The 22419-nt window shown below is 45.5% G+C and overlaps 2 protein-coding genes across 6 annotated transcripts in view; one reads left to right on the top strand and one right to left on the bottom strand.

The window, feature by feature from the left end:
* MTOR (mechanistic target of rapamycin kinase) overlaps window positions 1–22419 on the top strand; it is a 101044-nt gene that overhangs the window by 33779 nt on the left and 44846 nt on the right. For all 5 annotated transcript variants that reach the window (XM_060276247.2, XM_060276244.2, XM_035117075.3 and 2 more), the window contains 6 exons: window positions 529–691; window positions 2004–2096; window positions 2264–2410; window positions 5001–5143; window positions 8238–8400; window positions 8908–9053. In XM_060276247.2, coding sequence (XP_060132230.1) covers window positions 529–691; window positions 2004–2096; window positions 2264–2410; window positions 5001–5143; window positions 8238–8400; window positions 8908–9053 — 855 coding nt within the window. The remainder of the gene's footprint in view (window positions 1–528; window positions 692–2003; window positions 2097–2263; window positions 2411–5000; window positions 5144–8237; window positions 8401–8907; window positions 9054–22419) is intronic.
* On the bottom strand, window positions 13259–21530 carry ANGPTL7 (angiopoietin like 7). The gene is made up of 5 exons (XM_035117076.3): window positions 20917–21530; window positions 17464–17564; window positions 16654–16848; window positions 15573–15771; window positions 13259–14953 (listed from the first exon to the last, which is right to left on the bottom strand). The coding sequence occupies exons 1-5, from the start codon at window positions 21287–21289 to the stop codon at window positions 14760–14762; spliced, it is 1062 nt and encodes a 353-aa protein (XP_034972967.1). The 5' UTR covers window positions 21290–21530; the 3' UTR covers window positions 13259–14759.

Raw genomic sequence — 22419 nt, 5'->3', positions numbered from 1 at the left:
CCTTGACTCTTAAGTTGCTGTCACTCTAAGGAAAAAGAAGCTGATAATCAGGGGGTGTTGAGAAGTCAACACCACCCTTTCTCTCTGCTCACCATAGCTGCCAAGTTTTCCCTTTTCTCGCGAGGAAGCCTATTCAGCATAAGGGAATTTCCTTTAAAAAAGGGAGAACTTGGCAGCTATGCTGCTCACTGATATGATTACTATTGGACAAAGAAAGGCAGAGGAATATGCTTTTGTTCAAAGAGAAGATCATATCTTCCTCCTCACTTTTTAATACCTCTTTACCTGATGTGAATATTAAGCCAACTCCACAGTCCCTCCCTCTTTCTCAGAGGCAAAAAAGGATGCAGTTGGTACTGCTCGTATATTTCCCCAAAGCTTTACCAACTTGAGTTCATAGGTTGGTTTTTTTACATAGACCATGTGTATCTTTACCACAAGTGTTCAGTTCATTTTAGATAATAATCACAATGCTTCTTTTCTGCTGCTACCTCCCTCCCCCCCCCAAAAAAAAACACCCCTCTTCAGAGCTGCCTTAGAAACTGTGGATCGCTTGACAGAGTCTTTAGATTTCACTGATTACGCCTCACGGATCATCCATCCCATAGTGCGGACCCTAGACCAGAGCCCAGAGCTTCGGACGACCGCCATGGACACACTGTCATCATTGGTCTTCCAGCTAGGGAAGAAGGTAAGAAAGATCATTTTTTCCAAAGAGAGAGCTTTTTGGAGCAGTGGGTGATATTTGACTTGAAATCTTTTGTCTTCTAATTTACCGTATTTTCCCATGTATAAGACGTAAGTTCCCCCCCCCCTAAAAAATAATGTCCGAAATTTGGGGGCGTCTTATACACGGATAAGGGACCCAGGTGGCGCTGTGGGTTAAACCACTGAGCCTAGGGCTTGCTGATCAGAAGGTCGGCGGTTCGAATCCCTGTGACGGGGTGAGCTCCCGTTGCTTGGTCCCAGCTCCTGCCAACCTAGCAGTTCGAAAGCACGTCAAAATGCAAGTAGATAAATAGGAACCGCTACAGCGGGAAGGTAAACGGCGTTTCCATGTGCTGCTCTGGTTTGCCAGAAGCGGCTTTGTCATGCTGGCCACATGACCTGGAAGCTATACGCCGGCTCCCTCGGCTAATAATGCGAGATGAGCGCGCAACCCCAGAGTCGGTCACGACTGGACCTAATGGTCAGGGGTCCCTTTACCTTTACCTATACACGGATAGATCCCCCCCCATTTTCTTAAATTGGATTCCCCCCAAAATAGGGGGCGTCTTCTACATGGCGAAGTCTTATAGATGGGAAAATAGAGTAAATACTTTCCCCCTAAAGTGGTGTGTGGCTTCTCAAATAGTCCCTTGCTTGGCTGGAATGTTGTCCCTCTCAGTGTACACAGCTGTGTGCACCCACATGCTTCAAATGGGGCATTACTTTATTGCAGGAAGGAGATGGAGTTTGCTAGCATTTATTTTTCAGTTTCAAGGAATTCTGGCTTGTTACCACATATGAACCATGGATAAGTGGTTTATAGCAAACTAGTCAGTTTCAAGCCAAGCCAGCTTCAGCAATTGGATTATGAAGCTGACTTGTTTTAACAAACCAATAGATTGTTTTAAAACATCAACTCTTGACTGTGGACGAAGGGATGTTCATGAGCCTGCCACTTTGCTTCGACTCATTTCAACTCTCCCATGTACAGTGGACGCTCGGGTTGCGAACGTGATCCGTGCAGGAGGCACATTCGCAACCTGCAGCGTTCGCACCCTGCAGCATTGCATCTGCGCACCCGCGGGCCGCGATTTGGCGCTTCTGCACATGCACGAGCACCAAAACCTAGAAGTAACCCGTTCTGGGACTTCCGGGTTCGGCGCAGTGCGCAACCTGAAAACGCGCAACCTGAAGCGGCTGTAACCCAAGGTATGACGGTAGTGCTTAAATCACAGTTCCACATTCTGAGTGAACCAGCCCACAGTCTCTTGGTGACCATTTCCTTTCATTTGCAGTATCAAATTTTCATCCCGATGGTCAACAAGGTGTTGGTGCGCCACAGGATAAACCACCAGCGGTACGATGTCCTCATCTGCAGGATTGTGAAGGTCAGACTTCTTTAAAGTAGTCACATGGAGGGCTGAGGGGGAGGCTGATGGATTCGTGTTAAGGTGTTAAGCCATTCAGTGGTGGCTCTTGGTGGAGCAATAAGCTAATTGAAATCAGCAATGTCCAGGCACAGCACTCTTTAATGACAGGTCTGCTCTCGAATTAGGGCTACACCCTTGCTGATGAAGAAGAAGATCCCTTGATCTACCAGCACCGCATGCAAAGGAGCAACCAAGGAGAGGCTTTAGCCAGTGGTCCTGTGGAAACAGGCCCTATGAAGAAGCTGCATGTCAGCACCATCAACTTGCAAAAGGTAGACATGGAGGGGGGCACTGCATTAATTGAGGCTAATGGGTGCTTTTCAGAAAGTAGTCTTATTATTAAAGGAGGAGATGATGATGATGATGATTCAGAAATGCCTCCAGGGCCAGTTTTCCATTTTCCATCAAGCTTAAAGGAATTGCTTCAGCGACCCTCAAATTTGTCCTCATTGAATCTCCAAAATTAAAAAAAAGTTGTGTTTTTTGTTTGTTTTGTTTTTTAAGTGAGGCTTCCCTAGGCATGGTGAGGTCCATTTCAGAACCTTCTCTTTTTCCAGGTCAGAGCATTTTGCTTGGGATGTGTGTAAGCAAAGTACGAGTATTCCTCCTATAACAGAGTGTTAGGGGAATTTATGACGTGCATATATTGACCTCTAGCATTTTCTTAGAGGCCAGCCTTCCACTGGAGAGTACACAGTTAGCAGCTGGTTCACACACACAGACATACTTCCTGATTGATTGCAGTGGCACAAAGTGGCGACTTGTGAATGGGCCATTGCAGAGCAAACACAAAAGGGTCAAGCTTTTGCATTGCCTCTGGGTCAGAGCTTGCATTATTTTATGTTATCTTGTGAATTCATTTCACGTATTCACTGGTTAAAATTCTTCCTGGGCTGTTATTGTTGGACGAGGTTATTGTACCCACATGTATTTAAAATGCTTTCAAATTCTGAGCCTCCTGCTTTGTGGAAAGTGCCCCATGAACCATTTAAACCCTGAGAACCCTGTTTAAGTCCAGAGATCCTTTTGCCACTTCCTGTACAGCAGACCACTGTGCAACCCCACTCCCAGGCTCCTGCCAGGAAAATTAGTAGCTTTGCAGGAGTTTTATTTCATGCATAGCATTTCCCCCTCCAGCTGTTCCCAGTTGGGCATTAATGCAATTACATTGAATCGGTATGATCAAAGTGTAACCCTTGGCCAGATCAAAAGGAAGCGCCTGTGTTTGCAGTGCTCTCTCTCTCGAGCTATTAGAAGTGTGGAAATATCACCTGTTGAATGGATGCCTTTTTATGAAAATAGTGGGTCAACCCTGCGATTGTTGTACCTTGCAAAATAAACCCCGAATAAGTTTTTGTCATGTGTTGCAGACCAGGCATACATTCATTGCATACATAATTTGTTTTTAAAACTACGTAACCATCACCCATATTTGTGTGTGTGTGTGTGTTTGTACCAAGAAGAAAAACAGGTTATGAGCCAAAAGTGGCAGCCACAGAACCCCCCCTGCTGTATCTCTGCATGATTTGTGGGAAGTAGGCATCTCTGCTGGTGGAGTAGACAATTCTGACAAATGTGCATTGGATGTGATTGGGTTATCTACTCACTACTGATGTAGTGATGCCACAAAATTACCAGCTTTCAGAGGATGCTGCATGTTTGATCTCTGCACGACTCCCTGTTCTGGGCTTGCCTTTTCATGTGAAACGGAGTCATGCCCAGAACTGAGCTTCATGCACACATACTGTGCATGGGCCTCCTTTTTTAGCTGGCTAGTTCTTAAGTACTTGGAGAGAACATTTTTGGGTGTAAGAGTGAAGGGTACCCAAAGAAAACTGAACTCTAGGTAGCAGCTTAATGGGGAAGCAGAAGGGAACTATTTATTTTTGGAAGCACTTTTACGCCTCTCTTAAGGCTCCCAGTGTGGCATACAAAGATCAGTATTATGACAGTTCCCTCCCGTAGACCTGCAGCCTAAAAGACACGACACACAAGGAAAAACAGATGGGGAGGGAGGAGGAAATCAAACACATTTGGATACCAGTACAGTATGCTTATAATGACCCGCTGGGCTGGCAACACTTGTGGTGGCATGATGGAATGTCTGCTAGTGGAAGTCAGAGGGCCAAAGGCAGCTGTTCCCTCAGCAAAGCTGATGGAATAGCCTGCTTCATCTCTCTCCTTCCCCTGCTTTGCAGCCTGATGGAATGGCTCCCAATGTGTAATAAGAAGGATGGCTTTAGAAGATCTATGACCTGCTCATTCTGTATAAAATATCACATGGAACAAAAAGCCGTAGTTGGCATCCTAGTCACTTGGTTCCTTTTAAAAAATTAAATTATCAGAAAGTAATGACAGCCAGTTAAGCATAAAGTGTTCATATATGCAAAAAAATTTCTCTCTCCTTTTTTCTTGCTTAATGTAAGAGAAATGTATTGGGTGCTGCCTTCTGCTAGGTCAGACTATCTGGCCATCTAGCTTAGTACTTTCTGTCCTGGTGGATAGTGGCTTCCCAGGATCTCGGGCAGAGGAGGGTCTTTCCCAGACTGGAGGTAGGCCATGCATTGAACCTGAGGCCTGTTGGATGGAAAGCAAGTGCTGTACCACTAAGCTGTCTATTTAACCTTAATTTAAAACATGGTAAGTTCAGTATACTTCTGAGCCAAGACATGCATTTAGCTGTTTACGCTTTGCACTTAGCTAAATTGTTTTGGAATTTTAATAGCTGGAGGGGGAGAAAACAATGGAGTTGTGGCCCACTCCATAGCTGATTTGATATTGGGGGGGGGCTTGGGGGGGGACTTTTGTGTTTATTTTTTTATCACGGTGCAATGAAAGTGTCCTTTGTGTGCGTTCCACCAGGCCTGGGGAGCAGCAAGGAGAGTTTCCAAAGACGACTGGCTGGAGTGGCTGCGGCGACTGAGCTTGGAGCTGCTGAAGGATTCTTCATCGCCATCCCTGCGCTCATGCTGGGCCTTGGCCCAGGCCTACAACCCTATGGCCAGGTACTGGCATTTCCTGCCTCTCCTGACTGTGCGTCCGCTGAAGCCAAGTGCCATAAAAGAGGTGGAAATAGAAGGGCAAAGGCATTCATGGAAAGCGCTTTTAACTGCTGTCCGGGGGCAAATAAAACCATTTGGGAATCTGGTTTCATAGCCAACTTCCCCACCATCCCCCTGGGCTGGCAGCTCCTTAAGGTGTTTTGGGTTTTTTTAAGAGATCACAGACAGGAAATCTCTCCCCCCCCCTCCCTCAAGCCGCTTTCTTTTTTTAATACGTCTTCTGCTATTTCCAGCATATAATAGTAAATGGAATAGGTGCTGTAAAATGCAGTGAAATTAGTTTGAGGGCATGATGTCTCCAATAAAGGCACTTTCATGCTTCTGCGACACTGCTGCTATCAAAGTTGCCCTAATCTTTCCCAGTGCTCTGGATCACACTGAGGTGTGTGTGTGTAAACTGGTGGGCTTTTCTCACTAATTTAATTGCTTTGAGAGAGTTGGAGGTTTCTATACATATTTCTAGCAGAAGGAACTTGAGAACTGTAGCCACAATTAATGCTGAAACTGCATGTGTGTGGCAGGCAGGATTGGATGGAGGAGAAGATAGTCCTCCCCTAAAGTCTCACTTTAACCTCTAAGCTGCCTTGTGGTTCATGGAATTAAGGAGTTCCAACATTTATTGGATTTAGTGTTCAAATCCAGATGAGGCCACCTTTAGCCATCTTAAGAGAAGTGAAGAAATTTGCCCGTGTTTGAGAAGGAAGCTATTCTCTGTGTGTCCCATTCAGTGTTCTAATGCAGACTAGTTGGCCCACTTTCACCTGGAGGGCACCAGTTGGTCTGGTCCCGTTGCTTGATCCCGAGACAGGGAATGAGAAGTAGCAGCAGGATGGGACTCCCTCTCAGGGGATGGGTTCGAGAAGAATGTAAGGAAGGTCTCGCTGAATTGGGCCAAGGGTCTTATCTACTTCAGCAGCCTGTTTCTCACTGTGACCAAGTGCGGTGTGAAGGCAATAGCCCTCTTTTGCTTTAGTTTTCAGCATCTGGTATGCAAGAGTGTCCTGTCTCCGAACACATAGAAAACTACTGACTTCTTTGTGGCTTCTGGAGAGCCAGAGAAGCTGAAAAACAGTGGCGTGGAGGGGACAGGCAGGAGTGATCAAGCAGAGATGCGGTACACATTGGGAAAAGGAATCTCAAGAGCCATTAGCACAGAGCCAGCCTGTTACCTAAAAGGGAAATGGAAACAATTAGTCATGTTGGCGCCTCTCACCTCTGACCTTCAGAACGGAGGCCTCCTTCCCTGCCAGCTGTCTTTCCCACAGGCATCTTTTTCTTGGCATAAGGGCCCATTGGGTGACCAGTTTCATATATTTCTGGGCAGATTGCCTTACAAATAGCTGTGAGGTTGTTGGCTCTTCACCCCAGAAACAGTCCCTTCACTGTAAGAATATTAGAAGACCCTAGCTGCTGGATCAGGCCAAAGGCTCATTTAGTCCAACAGCCTGTTTTTCACAGTGGCCAACCAGATCATTTAATGGGAAGCCAGCCCACAGTGAGGGCGACTGGTATTCAGAGATTCTGCTGCTTCTGATCCTGCAGGTAGCATACACAGCCCTTGTGACTGGCAATTGCTCATTTCATCTCCATGCTGTTTTGGGAGAATGTCTATGTAGATGGCAAACAGGTTAGGTACAGTGAAAAATATTTTATGGTGGCTACTGCGGGTACAAATAACAGCTCAGAACAGACACAAAGTTGCCTTATACTGACTTGGATTGTTGTTCTCTTTAGGGAAGCTTCCTCAACCTCGGCCCTCCAAATGTTTTTGGCCTACAACTCCCATGATTCCTAGCTAGCAGGACCAGTGGTCAGGGATGATGGGAATTGTAGTCTCAAAACATCTGGAGGGCCGAGGTTGAGGAAGCCTGTCTTTAGGTCTCGGACATAGCCCATTCTCAGCCTGATCACCTTTAAAGTGGAGTTGCTGGTGATCAGGCCAGAGGCAAAGCATAAAATTGTTTATATCTGTTTTAGATGTCCTGTTTCTTATGTATGCAAATGATAAAATTCAATCATTTGATCCTGCATGTACTCGGAGCTGTAGAATATAAGAACATAGGAAGCCAGTGGCCCTTGTAGTCCAGCATCCTTTTCTGACAGTGGCAAACCAGAGGCCTGTGGGAAACGCACAAGCGGGACATGAGGACACTCACCCCCCTCGTGGTTTCCAGAAACTGGTATTCAGAAGCTTATTGCTACCAGTTGTGGAGGCAGAGCACAGCCATCGTAGCTAGTAGCCATCAAATAGCCTTGGCATCTCTGAATTTGTCTAATCCTCTTTTAAACTCATCTTAGTTGGTGGCCATCACTGCCTCCTGTGTGAGTGAGTTACATAGGTTAGCTATGTGCTTCAGCAGCAAGAGGCTTCCCTCACAGCAAATTCAGGGCTGCATTTTTAGACCAGGGGTAGAACCCCTGCAGCCTTTCCAAAAGGGAGTTGGAGTCCATTAGCCCAAGTCAGCATTGCAGGTGGTTAGAGATGATGGGAATGTGAGTGCAGCTGTATCCTGGAGAGCCACAGATTCCCCATCTCTGCTTTAGAAGTCTCATTATATTCCTAATTGTGTCCCCAGATAACCTCAGACCCATCCCACGGTTGTATCCACAGCTGATTTTGCATCTGTTAAGGCTGTAATCCTGTTGTCTCTTGTGGGTTTGGATCCTAATTTCTCTGGTAATTCAGCAAGATCCCTTCTTAGCCTTTTCAAGCTAATCCTGCTCCAAGAACATAGGCTCTTTCATTGGATCTCTGAGACCAATATCAATTTCAGATAGATTGCTGAAGCAGCAGGTGCTGTGACTCAGTCCAGAAATCCTGCTTTATGTTTGTTTGTTTTTTTTAAAAAAACCCTAAGTAACATTCCATTGTTTTGGGTGGCCTTTCTAGTAAACAGGGTTTGTTGACATTTGCAACTCTAGGCCTGTGGAACAGGGGGGCTTTCCTCGTTCTTTACTCCTTAACTTAGTATAAGGAGACTAATGACTTGCTTGCTTAATGCCACATCACTCTTTCCCTCTTCTTCTCCCTTCCCAGAGATCTTTTTAATGCCGCATTTGTTTCATGCTGGTCAGAACTCAACGAAGACCAGCAGGATGAACTGATCCGCAGCATTGAGTTGGCATTGACTTCTCAAGATATTGCAGAGGTCACCCAGACCCTTTTGAACTTGGCAGAGTTCATGGAGCACAGTGACAAGGTAAAGATGCTATTGAAGGAACTATTTGGGGGAGCAGAGGGGATGGGGGAAGAGATTATCTACTTACATCAGCCTTGAAAACCAACCAGTGAGGAGGATGGCTTTTATGTCCTTCAGTCCTGCTTCCATTACCTTGTTTGCCTCTTGTTGCTTCTGCTGTGGACTGCTTATATCTCACCTCGCCTTGCCTCTGGTGCTTGATGGGACCCAGTCATACAAAGCTGCCATATACTGAGTCAGACCACTGGGTCCATATAGCTTATAACTGTCTACAGTCTACACTGTTTGGCAGCCGCTCTCCAGGGGACATTCCAATCCCTATCTGGAGATGCCAGGGATTGAGCCTGGAACCTTCTGCATCCAAAGCTGATGCTCTACAACTGAGCTATGGCCCCTCCAGCTCCCAAAGGTCCATATTCCATATACCTTGTACTTGCCCCTGGGCACACCTGCTGTCTATAAGCCAGATTCCTGAACTTTCTTTGGCCTTCCATTCTGTATTTGCAGGGGCCGCTGCCTTTGGGGGATGATAATGGCATTGTCTTGCTGGGGGAGCGGGCAGCCAAATGCCGGGCATATGCCAAGGCGCTGCACTACAAGGAGCTGGAGTTCCAGAAAGGCCCAACCCCAGCAATCCTGGAGTCTCTCATCAGGTAGGGCCATTTCTTCTGAACTTCCTTTGACAGAAAAGCTGTGCCTGGCAGCTGGAAAAAAGCATTCAACAAACGTGTTTCTCTGCATAGTAAGCTTGTACCTATGTAGCACATTATCAAAGTGCTTGTCTATGTATTGAAGTGTATCTCTATGTTTCCTTGCTATTTTTTCAAATTGGTGCTTGTGTGCAATGACAGAAATGGAGAATGAAGCCAGCATTATGAGATGTTGTGCCGCGTTAGTGCAGGCTGCCTACAACTTTTCCAGAAGTTTGGGACTACAGCTCCCATCAGCCACAGCCAATGCCTGTGCTGGATGGGGCTGATGGGATTTGTAGTCTTGTACCACAGTAGGGTGCCACATTGGTGAAAGCTGGTTCAGGGCATCAAATGTGGTTGCTTCATAAACTTTATTAGGAGTGTGGGGCATGTATCTCTAAAACTATTCCTTTTTCCATTTAGACAAAAGCAATTTAAGGCAAATCTTGGCAGTAGGAAGGTCTCCCCTCTGTGTATCATCCCTGGCCAAAGAATTTCAGTGACTTCCAAGAGACTTTATATAAAGGACATTTTGAAGACATTTGGCCGTTGCCTTTTTAGAACACACAGAAATACCCTAAATAGCTGTGCAGTTTATAAAGTGCTTGGACTCCCACATCACAGTGGCTTGGGGGGGATCAGTAGAGATTTCTGTATCGATTGGCCTGGAAACAGTAGCAGAAGCACTTCAGCACAATATAAGCTCATAAAAACTCCGGGAATTGACCCTCCCTGTTTCTTAAAATACCGTCATCTGGTATTTAAATGCCTGGGGCCAAGTACAATAGAAATGGTACAACTCACTGCCAGAAATTCTGCAGACTTTCCTCTTTTCTTTGCTCCCGCCTGGGCCTAGGCTGGGTGCCTCTATGAGCAACTCTGACCTTTTCTCCCTGTCCTATTTGTTTGGATCCTGCACTCCCAGAGCTAATCCATTATAAGAGAGAGAAAGAGATTTATTTCCATCCACTTAGTACAATACTCATTTGCAGTTTCTTATAGACCACACTGTCTTTTCTCCCTTCCCAGCTCCTCTCCCTGTCTCAAACGTCCTCTTCCCTCTCACCTCCAAACAAATTACAAGCCAACGTTTTTGCCTGCTTCTGATGTCCATTTCAATGGTATGGCGAGGACAAAGCGCAGAAATATTCTGGGCATCCTTGGGTACCCTTTCCGCAGCTGCTGTGTCTGCCTCTGAGCCTGTGGAGGCAGGAAGCGAGGGGGATGGCTGCTGTTCAGCACTGAATGCTATGCTGTGTTAAGAACACATTAATCTATGATACCTAATTGTTGGTTTTCTGGAAGGAAAACCAAGCAAAATACCACTTACACCTCTGCTTTGTAAGAGGAGAGAGATAAAAAAAATCCTAGCCTGTTAAATGTTCATCTGATATATCTGGCTAAAGCAATGGCAGGCTGTTTGTGTTTGGCTTGCCCATAGGCTTGTGTGGGACACGCAGTTTTTGAGAAACGCTTCTCTCTGTGTGTTTGTCTGTTCCCCCTTTCCTTGTTTCTGAGCCAGCAAACCAGCAATAACTTCCACACAGTTTTGGTGTCGTCTCTGGATTTGGGGTTTATTATTGCTGTCAGCCAGCCACAATGTGATCTCTTTGTAAATTCCCATACGATGGCCAGAGTGATATTGGTGAGGCAACTTGTCTCAGCTGGCGTTTCCAGAAATTCTCCTGAGCTGCGTGGCAGTCATTCCCAGCTGATGACAGATTGTCAGCTTGGAGAGCAGGCAAGAGGTGTGCTTGAATCTAATGAAAGAACAAGAGCAGCTGCTTTTAAATGATGATGATTTAATGGCAGGGGGGGGAAAGAATAGCTCTTTGAAAGGGCCATGTCTGTGCTTCCTTTTCTTGCAATGTGCCTATGACTATGGGAGCATATGAAGCTGCCCTATCAAAGAGACAGACCAGCAGAGGCTAGTCCATTAGGGCAAATGTAGCACTGCCCTCAGCCAGCCCTCACCTGCCTGCCTTCTTACTTGCGTCCAGTCCAGGGGGTGGCACTGCCTGTCAGATTCCTCCTCTTCCGTCTGAGTGTTGCCCTTGTAGAATTCAACAGGGAGGAGAAGGAGGAATCTTGCAGAGCATGTGCTCTGCATACAAAGGTGTTCATGTTGAAATCTCTGAGCAGCCTCAAGTTAAAAGGACCTTGAGGCTGCAGGTCCACTGCCTAAGAGAAACTGCTGGGCAGAGCAGACAGTGCTGGGACTGATGGACCAATGATCTGTCTCAGAGGTGCCTGGTGTCCCTTTGGATTGGTGAGGTAGAAAGTAGGTGGATTAATTACAGGCAGAGCCAACTATTTCCAGTTATGTTCCCATTCTTTCTACTTGGGAGGCTATACAAATAACTTAAACCCTAAAACAGTTTTAAATTAAAACCCACCTAGCCCAGCCTAGAGTGGCCAACTATATGCCACTCTGAAAGCCACAGTCCTCCCCTTGCTCTTGCTCCACAGGAACAGCTGCTATTTGTTGGTATACTGCCTTGGAATATGGAAGCTTCATCAAGTTAGGATGACTTAATAACCATTTGTGCAACAGGAAAGGAGATTGAAATGTGGCTTGCTTTCAACTGTTAAAAAATAAATAAATTCAAAGGGGGCTTTTTCATTAGTGCATGTGTTGGGGATGATTTGGCCCTCCCAGATGTTGCTGAACTACAACTCCCATCAGCCCCAGCCAGTAGAGGCTTAATCAAAGCTTGAATTCCTCAAGGACCTTTCCTGAAGGGCCACTTATATCTGCAGACTAATTATTCTGGTGTTAATTAGCTTTTGAAGTGTACTCTCTGGTACCCTAGTTTCAGTCCAGCTTAAATTGAAATGGATTCAATTTAAATAGAAATGTCTTTACAAGCTCAGTTGTCTCAAGCAACTGGAATTGTGCCTGAATTTCTTATTTTTTATTAGCCTATTTTTCTGTTTGCTTCCTTGTTTATTTAGGGCTTTTTCCAGTATGGTGTATTGACTTCATTATGTTACTTCACTTCTAGAGCTAAACATTTTGTTGCTGTTAATCAGTCTCTGTTCTGCTCCCAGCCAGTAGTCTTGGCTTAATTCAAACTGTGCACTTCTTGTAGAATTTTCAGTCCCTGGAGATGCATAATTCCTCTTGGGTTAAGCCATGTGTCTTTTGCCTGCCTGCTTCTGACAGATTTGTTAATCAATCACTGGCTGCAATTACTCTTTTCCTCTTCCCAAGCATTTGCTTTTTGGACTAGTGCACAACCTAATGATGTTTATAACATGCTTCTGAACTACTACTGCCCATGCTTTAAACATACAAAATTGCCTAGTTCTGAGTTTTCTAGCTCAATATTGACTACAATGCCTGGCAGTGGCTGTCAAGAGGGGCAAGGGAGTTGAGCCACTGGAGGGGAAGCCTTGCCAGGCTTCTTTAAAAGCCCCTGGGTGACGCTGGTCCAGGCATAGGCAAACTCGGCCCTCCAGATGTTTTGAGACTACAATTCCCATCATCCCTGACCACTAGTCCTGTTAGCTAGGGATGATGAGAGTTGTAGTCCCAAAACATCTAGTATCTGGGTGAGGTAGCACCTTTTCTAATAAGGCAAGCAGATCCTACTGGGAGCTGCCCAGGGTTTCATCTGGTGTGACTACTCTGGCAGTCATTATTACATCCCCCATGGACCCCAAGCCCCACCAATAGCTCTTCCTGAAGTGTTCCAGGCAGCTCCTGTCCCTTTCCTTCACTCTTTATCTATGGAAAATCAGGCATGCTTGAGCCTCTGAAGGAAATGGGACATGCAGCTTTAGTATGAGTACGGACCAATCCTGTGCAGCATTAGATCACTGTGCATAGAATTGCAAGTCCCAGTGAAGTCCCTATTGGTGCTCACTCTCTAGTAAACCTGCTTGGCAGCTCGGCCTTTTATTAATTGTGTGTGGCTGTCCCTGTGTGCATTGCCCAATTTATCTCTGCCGTGTTCGTGTTATCTTCTGCATGTCTCTCATTTTCCATATCATATCCATCCATTGCTCTTTTCTCTTGCCTGCTGAGCTATTTTCAGACCCTGTGTCTGCCACACAACGCATACTGTCACCTCTCCTGGAGCCTTGCTTGTTCTTTTCTTCAAGGACTTCTGATTTTAATCTGCCTGCTTGTTAGGTATTTTGACAAAAGACTCAAGACCCAGTTTAAAAACAAGAGAGTTTATTATAGAATCTGAAAAAAACAAAACAAAAAAATCCATTGTGGAGGCATGGCAGATTTTGTTCAGAGCGCTCTTTCAATTTACAGCATGCAAAGATCCACCTGAAGCATCACCCACTCAGCAGCCATCTTTAACAATAATATGCTCCTGGAGGGATGGTCCCAAATTTTGGCCAGTCAACATATACAAGATACTTTCCAGGAAACAAATGTCTTCTGGTGCCAAGATAGCAACTTTAAATTATGCTAGATCCCTCTTGTAAATAATAATTAAAAAGTGAATAAAAAATAGATATATTAACTATGAACCCACTCTGGCAACGAAGTTAAGCAGGAAACTGAGCTGTGAGAGGAGTCCTTGGTAACTTGTGTTTTTTTAACAAATCTTTTCCCCAAATGTGATGCATTGCAATGTGTGCATAATATTATTCCTCACATCTCTGTATTTGTATTGAACAGTGCACAGTATCTTATCAGGACTGTGGAATCTCAGGCCTGGTGGTTGCATGTGGTCCTTGTGGCATCTCTATTTGGTCTTGCTCTGCACCCTCCTTGGGAGCTTTTGACTGGTTGTGGTATGTGCCTTTGAGCTGTGGTAGTGTCTGTGGGTGGGAGATGTGTGTTGGTGTGCAGAAACCTCTGGTTTTGGTGTGACTGGAATGGAGCCTGCTGTAGAAAGATTAAACATCGCATCCATTGCTCAATCCATTTTTGCCCATGGCCACACCCACCACTGGCTTGAGGCCCCTTTAGAGTTGCCTGCGATAGAATGTGGCCCTCGGGTTGCAAGGGGTTCCTCACCCCTGGTTTATAAAACCTCAGAATATTATGTATATTTTTATTGTTGTTGGCAGCTTCCTTTTGTAGTAATCCCCCCCTCCAACAAAAGCTCAAGGCATAAATAGTAGGCTTTTAAATCTTTAAATATGGAATATCTTTGATGCCCCCCTCCATAAATAGGAAGATCTTTAGGGAACTCCAATTATGATTCATCCAACGTCCCAATCTGATTCTTGTTTCTCTTTTAAATTGTGGGCCTATGCTTTTGAAGAGAGGATCATCTCGCTTGCAGTCATCTTCCTAACTCAGCACTTCCCTCCCTTCCCCATTCCCTTACCTCATTTTGGCCGTTGTATCTGTGCACTTGAGTCAACCTTAAACAGGGAGTGATTGCAAGGTGGACATTTAGAAAAAAAGCTGGGAAAGTTAATACCACACTTTGCATCCCTGTACTCCGGGAAAATTTGCTATAGCAACTCGGTGATATTTGTGAGTGGAACAAAATTATTCTCTTATGAGGATGCTGTTTGTCAGGGGCTACATGTCCTGGGACATTTGAGCATCCTACTGGAAGAGAGCATTGTGATGAGAAAGATGCAGAAGTACAGCCCTTGTATTTCAGACCAGTGATTGTGGTTTATTTTTTGGTTAGCATTTGTGTGTATCTTTCTCCCTGTCCCCCATGAAGTTGTGTCTCTGCTGCCTTACTCAACTTTGTTGGTATCCCCCTGGGCTTTGAAGTCTGCCGGCCGAATCTTCATCTCGACCCTCTTCAGGGAATAGGTTTTACCATGCCATCCGTACCAAGTAATCCCATCTATGCTCTTGTTGTGCTCTCCATTGCGGTAGTAAACCCCGTTCAGGTTGGAGTCTGTACAGCAGTTGTACCAGTAGCCGCCTGTTGAGAAACAAAAGTGGAGAAAATCTTTTGATCTGTCTTCAAAAGCAGTGGGTTTTGAAACTTTTTGCCTCCAGGGAACCTCCTTTTGCATTGACATCTGCCATCATGGGACCAAGCAAATTGCAAAGCATTCTGGGGCACACACAGTTTCATTAATGCATTAGCCTACCCCTGAGCCAAAGGGTCAGGTAGCAGGCAATGGGAAATAGCTTTCTCTGCCCATGATCTAGGAGAGCCATTGCCAGTTGGCCTAGACTAGGTATAGGGAACCTTGTCCCCCACCCGCTACATGACTGAACTGCCACTCCAATCACCACAGCCATTGGCTATGCTTGCTGGGGCTGCTGGGAGTTGTAGTTTGGCAACATCTAGAGGGCCAAAGGTTCCCCTGAATTTGATGGACAAATAGTCTAACCTTTTATAAGGCAGCTTCCTGTGTTCCTGTTTGCTTCAGAAAATGCTTCACGTATCACATTTTGTAATTGTCATTGTTCTTGCAATGCTTACAACTTCAAAGCAAATACAGGTTTCAGAAATGTTTCTAAATTGCAAAATGGCATTCAGCCCTGTTCAGCTAAAACTTGGTGTAGGAGGAGGAGCCCATCTACAAGCTTACCTTTGCGTAACAGCGCACAGTGATCCACACACTTGTCGTTGTCCTTGTCCTTAGTGCTGAAGGCTGTGTTGTTGTGGTACCTCAGGGAGTCATGTGGAATGTTGCCACTGTAGTTGGCCAAGAAGAGGCGGTAGCTGTTTAGCTCGTTGCCCAGAGTGAAGTGGTTGTACAGAGCGTAGCGTATGTTGCCATTCCAGTCCTGCAAGGGTGAACAGGAGGAGGAGGAAGGTGAAGAGGAAACACCTTCTGTTAGAATTTATCTAGGAAAACCATTTCCAGGAATGTATGCACCTATCCCTCCTTGCAAGGAGTGCCATATCTTCAGGCATCCATTGCTCTTTCAAATATATCTGTGTAAGAACGATACGGTCAATGTTTTGCATTTCATTCATGTGTTCAACCACAGGGCATCTTGTTTGCCAGCTCCACTGAAACTACTTCTCATCTTGTTTATAAGCCCGGTGTTTGGTGCTGAAGGTTTAGAGTGAATAGTGTTTTTGGAACAGAGGATGCTTTAAGCATTTAATTATAGCTAACTCCCTTCAGCAAAACCTCTTGCTCTGCCTGCAGTTTGGCAGGAACTCTAAAGGGAAATGTCTCTGTTGCTGTGGAGCAGCCGCTGAGGACATCTGAGTATGTGCCCTTGCTTTTTGAGTTTAAGGGCACTGTTAACATGGCATAATGGAGGGTGGGAGAGATATCTGACTTGTCAACCCCAGATACTGATGCCTGTGTAAATCAGTACCTAGAAATTACAATATAGTCGTACCTTGTATCCCGAATGCCCTGGAACTCAAACGTTTTGGCTCCCAAATGCTGCAAACCCAGAAGTGAGTGTTCCGGTTTGCGAACATTCTTTTGGAACCTGAATGTCTGACGGGGTAGCCAATCAGAAGCCACAATTTGGTTTTTGAGTGTTTTGGAAGGTGAACGGACTTCTGGAACAGATTCCTATTGACTTCCAAGGTTTGACTGTATCTTAAATTGCTGTTGGAGACTGCTCGTCCTTCTAATTTCCCCAACTGTTCAATGCAGATAAATTACCAAAAGTTAGCCTGGTTTTTTGAAACCATTCCCTTACCTCGAGCTCCACACGCAGCATTGTCGGGCGCCGGGAAAGCCTATGGATGTGCTCATTTCCCAGCCAAAAGTCTCCCTGGATGCTGCCAAACCCTTGTTTGTACTGCTTCCAGTCCCGGCTGAAGGAAACCAGGCCAACTTTACGCCTCTGGATGACTGTCCAGCCTCCTCCGTCAGTCTCCATGTCACAGTATACCTGGAGTGATGGGAAAGAGCATTGATTCTAGTCATCCATGGAGACTAGGGACTGTCCAGGCCCCTTTTGGGGAGGGAGCATGTATTTGTTGTTGCCAAATTGGATTGAATAGTTCAGTTGATTTGAATATCTGATCTTCTCCCCCTCTCGCCCCACAAACCATATCAGTATGAATATAAGTGAAAACATGTATTATTGGTAATGGCAGAATAAGGGATTTTAGGCACTGGGTAGCAGCATTTACCATGAGGCCACCTACTTTTTAGTTTAGGAGAGATGTTCTCTGTGATGAAAGTCATTTTGAGTACCAAGATAAAGAAATCCATGAACATCAAAAGGTTGGTTAAAAAAATTAAATCCTAAGTGTCATCCTTTCAGTCCTGGAATCCTGGACAGTTTTCCCTACTGCTGCCATTCAGCCCCATAGATTTGACCATTGTAGAGAATCTCTTACCAGCACCCCTAGAGGGTCACCTTCTGTGGGTCAAGGAGGATCAGAGAGAGCAAATGTGTGCTCCTTCTGTAGGAACCTGTCCTGAAAGCTGCCCAAAGCTGCCTGTCTGGACTATAACTGGGGTGTAAGTAAGTCATAGCATTTGTATTAAGACTTCTTACTTGCATTTCTGGCGTTCCCAGGAATTCATCAGGGAGGAGTCTGTAGACCCCTGAAGTTCTGTAATTTCTCTGATAAAGCGACGAGCAGTCATACACAGCATCTGTGTCAATGGAGGGGGGTGGAATGGGAAGCAACAAACGTTTAATAATGACTGGCAAGTATTATCTGATGAGGTCAATCTGCTTCAACACCCCCAACCCACAAATTGTGATAAGTTCTTAAGTACTTTTGACACATTTTTATTAAATGTAACATTACAGTTCCTCCAAAAACAGCATGTAAGTTTTAAACTGTTACGTTGCAATATTTAGTGAAGCCTCCCTAGAATTTCAAACCCTGAGACCATCAAGCCTCAACCACCTCCGACATTAACCTATGTGACTGAGACAGCCATGTGCTTGCAGCTGATGCTTTTCTCAAGCAAGTGAGCCAAGCTGTGTTCTAATGGTGAATGAAGCCATTGCCCAGTTTGGGAGAGCTAATAATAATAATTTTATTATTTATACCCCACCCATCTGGCTGGGTTTCCCCAGCCACTCTGGGTGGCTTACAGTATATAAAAATTTGTGAAAGATTAGACATTAAAATTTTTGCGATACAGGGTTGCCTTCAGATGTGCATGATGGTGGCTGCACTCTAGAAGCATTTCCCAAACTTAGTAGGCTGTTTCAGCAGATTGATTGACACACATGGAATCAGGAGGGCCGTCCTGCTTACAGAGAGACCTACTCAAGTTATTTTTCTCTTGTCCATATATAAGTGCAGTTTTTGGGCGCTAACTTCTCCAGCTCCTTCTGTAACCCTTCAAAAACACAACCACTGACCAGTAAGGTCTTGGAGTGGGGTCAGGCTAGCAGAAAGGGAGGCTCAGTGGCATGAGGGGGATTTGATGGCTTTGGCATGTGTGCCTGAAACCCCCCCCCCAAATAAAATCATTCTAAAATTATGCAAGCATTATCCTGATTAGTAAAGAGCAAAGAACCAGGATGGTTCCATAACCATTGTATTGAACTTTGGGGACTTAAGGTTCAGATCCCAGCTTGGCTGGGTGAGTTTGGGCAGCTTACAAACCCTTAGCCTTGTCTGCAGCTGTAAAGTTGACCTAATAGCAACGTATCTCACCATGGTTTTTTAAAGGTGAAAGAGAAATTCTTTTAGAAATGTAAGCAGAAGTACTTGTCTGTTCAGAAATGGCTAGTGCAAGAGCTTGTGTGACCAACAAACCAGGCTACAAATCTAGAAACTTCAGGTTTGAATCTCACTTTGAATTTTCTAGGTAGCCTCAGGGCAGGCATTCTCTGCTGCATACTTTGTCCTGCAATAGGGGCGTATCACACCAATACCAGCTTGCCTCACAATAATTTACTATAGCAAGATTGTGTAAAGCAGGCATCCCCAAACTGCGGCCCTCCAGATGTTTTGGCCTACAACTCCCATGATCCCTAGCTAATAGGACCGGTGGTCAGGGAAGATGGGAATTGTAGTCCAAAACATCTGGAGGGCCAAAAATTGGGGATGCCTGGTGTAAAGTGACCTGAACACTCAGAAACAGCACTTCACAGATGCTAAGCAGTAGTGTTACTACTTCTGAGTGAAAGAGAACCAATTTCTCCTCCAAAAACTTCTCTTATTGCAAAAGCCCCCAGACTGAAGCAATGGGGAATTGCTAGGCAAATACAGTTTGCTGCCATTCCTCAAAGCCCAACCTCTTGATCTGATAGGATGGGCCATGCCTGGGACAGCTTCCCCGGTTTGCAGTTGTGCTCTCAGGCAGACGAGCCAAATCAGCACCTCTGACATGTTTGGGCTGTGCACGGTCTGTTTTCTGCATCATGGCCTGCTCCCACTTGGAAGGTACATTCCCGCTCCAGCGAGCGTATCAGCCTTTTTGGAAATGGTTGCTTCCCTTTCCATGTGAAGAACTGAACATCCAGCTGCTTCAAGGGGAAGGGAGAGGCCCTTCCCGAGGTTAATTTTTATCCATCCTGACAGGTGTAACAGAGTGCAAGGTGAATGATTTCCACCTATTAGGAAAGATTAGGTGCGAACTGGGATTTCCTTGCAGTCGGCAATTCAAGTCCCTATGTGGCTGCCTTCCACATGCAGTGTGGCCTTACCGTGCCTGTAATAAGACATGTTGTGGTTTAATAATTTTGTACCTTGAAGGCACACTCTGGGCTATTTATGTGAATACTGTACTGCGAAAACCTCAGTGTGAGGATTTCCCCCCCCCCCCAGGTCACACTTGTATGTAGCTTGGTTGCTCACAGTTGAGGGAAAGAGCTGCTTCCAGATGACCATGCCTAGAAGCTAAGTTGAGTTGATTATTTATTTCGCTGTAAACCTCAAATGATGAACCGGCTGGTTAAAAGGTGTGTTAGTAAAAGTGTGTATGGCTATATATCCAAGGGTGGCCCCTGTGGGGAAAGGTGACTAGGTTGTAACCAAGGTCATGTTACTCAATTAAATCGGATGAGTTTTAATTTATTATTGGGGTGGAGTTTGAAAAAATATAGCTACACATATAGTGTTGAAGGAAAATCCATATTTTCTTTTAGGGAAGGGCTGCAGATCAGTAGCAGAACATCTGCTTTGCATGCATGCAGAGGGCAGCAGGTTCAGTTCTGGGGGTCTCCAGGCAAGGCTGGAAATTAGTCCTGCCTGAAATCTTGAAGAGCTGCTGTTGGTCAGTGTGGACAGTATTGAGCTAGACAGTGATCTGACTTGGTTCTTTAATTTTGAATGGTGCAGATATATGTAAAATATCTCACAACATTCCCCCTTGAGTGAGCATAAAGGTGGGGTGCCTCTTTGAAGAAGATGCCATCCACAGTTTTCATGCAGGCTTTTTTCTTTTTTAAGCATTGTCATTGAGCTGAAATGCCTTTCAGTTTTATTTACTGAGGTTTTAAATCTATTTAATCCAACCAGTTTTTGTTAAAGATGGCAATCCAAGCGTTCATGCATCTTAGGATATGACTGCTCATATTCTCACACAGAGTTCTTTGTGCAAAATCACACATGTGCTCACAACCGTCCCTCTTTCCGCAGAGACCGCTTCTGAAAAAAGCATGAATGGGATCTGGCTGCACTTGCCTATCTTTAAGCACACACAAAGACAGAAAGTCAGACAGAGAGACCATAATCTCTATGTAGGACTGTCTCTCCCCATTTTTCTGCTGATATTCTAAAGAGCGATTGTGTTTTGAGTGTCTGCAGGTCTTACGTGCAGAACAATGATATTATTATTTAAAACATTCAAACTCTCTTGGAAATGAAATAGTTAAGAACTCAAAAGCAAATACACAAGATTGTGGTCCCTTTCAACTGTTTAAAAACACCTCTCCCTGGGTGCATTTTGCCCAGCAGAGTTTTCTTGCAGTATTGGGGGTCCTAACTGAGGGGAACAACTTTTCCGTGCATTTATTTGCCATACCGCTGGTCCTCCTTACCTGCGGATGTTTGCGTGACAGTCTGAGCTGCCTGAAGCTGCACAATGCCCAGCTGGTTGTTCATCTCTGAGTACTTCCCTTCCACGTCATTGAGGCGCAGGTCCATCTGCTTGAAGCTCCCTTCCAGCTCCATCACCTGCATGATGGCGTTTCCCAGTTCATCCTCCTGCTTCTTGCTCAGTTCCTGTATCAAGGTGGACAGGTTGGCCACGTGCATCTTCAGCTCCTTCAGCTCCTCACAGCAGCCTAGGTTCTTGGGGTTCCCGCTGATCACCTTCCTCTTTGGAGGTTTCTGCAGCCAGGCTGGGTACACGGCCAAAGAGATGGTTACTGCACATAACCAAGCCATCTGAGTGCTGAATGTGGTCTGCATGCTGTGTCTAGGGATTTTTCTTCTTCTTTGCTCCCCCCCACTCACTTGGTCCTTCAGAAATTCTTATCTCCTGTCCCAGGAGGAGGAGGAGGAAGAGTTGCTTTTTTAGTTGAACTGTTTGGGTACAGATGTTTTCTGTAAAGCCAAAGCTGTTGTTTCCCTCTTTCTCGTTCTCAATGAACCAAGTCTCTCAAAGGTGGATCGCTCCTGTCAGAATCTCTGCTCTCAAGAAATGTGTGTGCCTCTCCCTTGCACACCGCATCTTAAATATCTATTGCTTCTGGGTACCTCCCCCCCTGCAGCCCATACACAGCCTGCTAAGCCACTCCCCACTCATCTGCTCATATCAGGTGGAAACAAATACTTTTTAGGGCTTTTTTGTGTGAATGGGGGGGGGGTTTAAGCGTGGGCAGCTCAGAGGCTTTTTCTGTTCAACTTTGTCATTCTCTCAGATTTTGGGGTGGGAGTGGGGGGAGTGCAGGGAAATTATGGGAGTTGCCAGTAAATGCCTCCTACTGGATTTTAGCCTTTCTGGTGACTAATCCTCTGGCAGTATGTTAAGGGACAGAGCAGGAGTTCAAGTTTGGTAAATGGAAGGGGGTTCTGCAGGTCAAATGATTATATAAGAGGTTGGCCCAAGCCCTTGTGCAGGGGGGGGGGGGTGATCCCACTTCCAGCAGCCCTTTATTAAGAGTGACTTGGATTTCTGGTATGTTTTTCTGACTGCCTCAGAGGAAGGGACCCAGAAGCCAACTGGTTCGGAACTGGGAGGGCTACATCATGCTACCTATCAGATGCCCAGCACACAGAGAGAAAGTGCTGCAAAGTCTTGTGACTCAAGCAAGCGAGCCCAACCCCAACACTGCCAGGTGCAGGTGGTATAAAGGTAAAGGGACCCCTGACCGTTAGGTCTAGTTGCGGACGACTCTGGGGTTGCGGCGCTCATCTCGCTTTACTGGCCGAGGGAGCCGGCATACAGCTTCCGGGTCATGTGGCAAGCATGACTAAGCCACTTCTGGCAAACCAGAGACGCACACAGAAATGCTGTTTACCTTCCCGCCGGAGCGGTACCTATTTATCTACTTGCACTTTGACGTGTTTTCAAACTGCTAGGTTGGCAGGTGGTATAA

The sequence above is a fragment of the Zootoca vivipara genome, chromosome 6 (assembly GCF_965207765.1).
Source record: "Zootoca vivipara chromosome 6, rZooViv2.hap1.1, whole genome shotgun sequence".
Lineage (NCBI taxonomy): Eukaryota > Metazoa > Chordata > Lepidosauria > Squamata > Lacertidae > Zootoca > Zootoca vivipara.
The sequence above is the reverse complement of the archived record's forward strand: the minus strand, read 5'-3'. Positions and strand labels throughout refer to the sequence as shown.

Coding starts and splice junctions, on each gene's coding strand:
- ANGPTL7 (XM_035117076.3), bottom strand. CDS start 21,289: ATGCAGACCACATTCAGCACTCAGATGGCTTGGTTATGTGCAGTAACC. Junction 16,849..17,463: donor TGGGAACGCCAGAAATGCAA/GTAAGAAGTCTT, acceptor CCATCACTCCAG/GTATACTGTGACATGGAGAC. Junction 14,954..15,572: donor CTGTGCGCTGTTACGCAAAG/GTAAGCTTGTAG, acceptor GTTTCTCAACAG/GCGGCTACTGGTACAACTGC.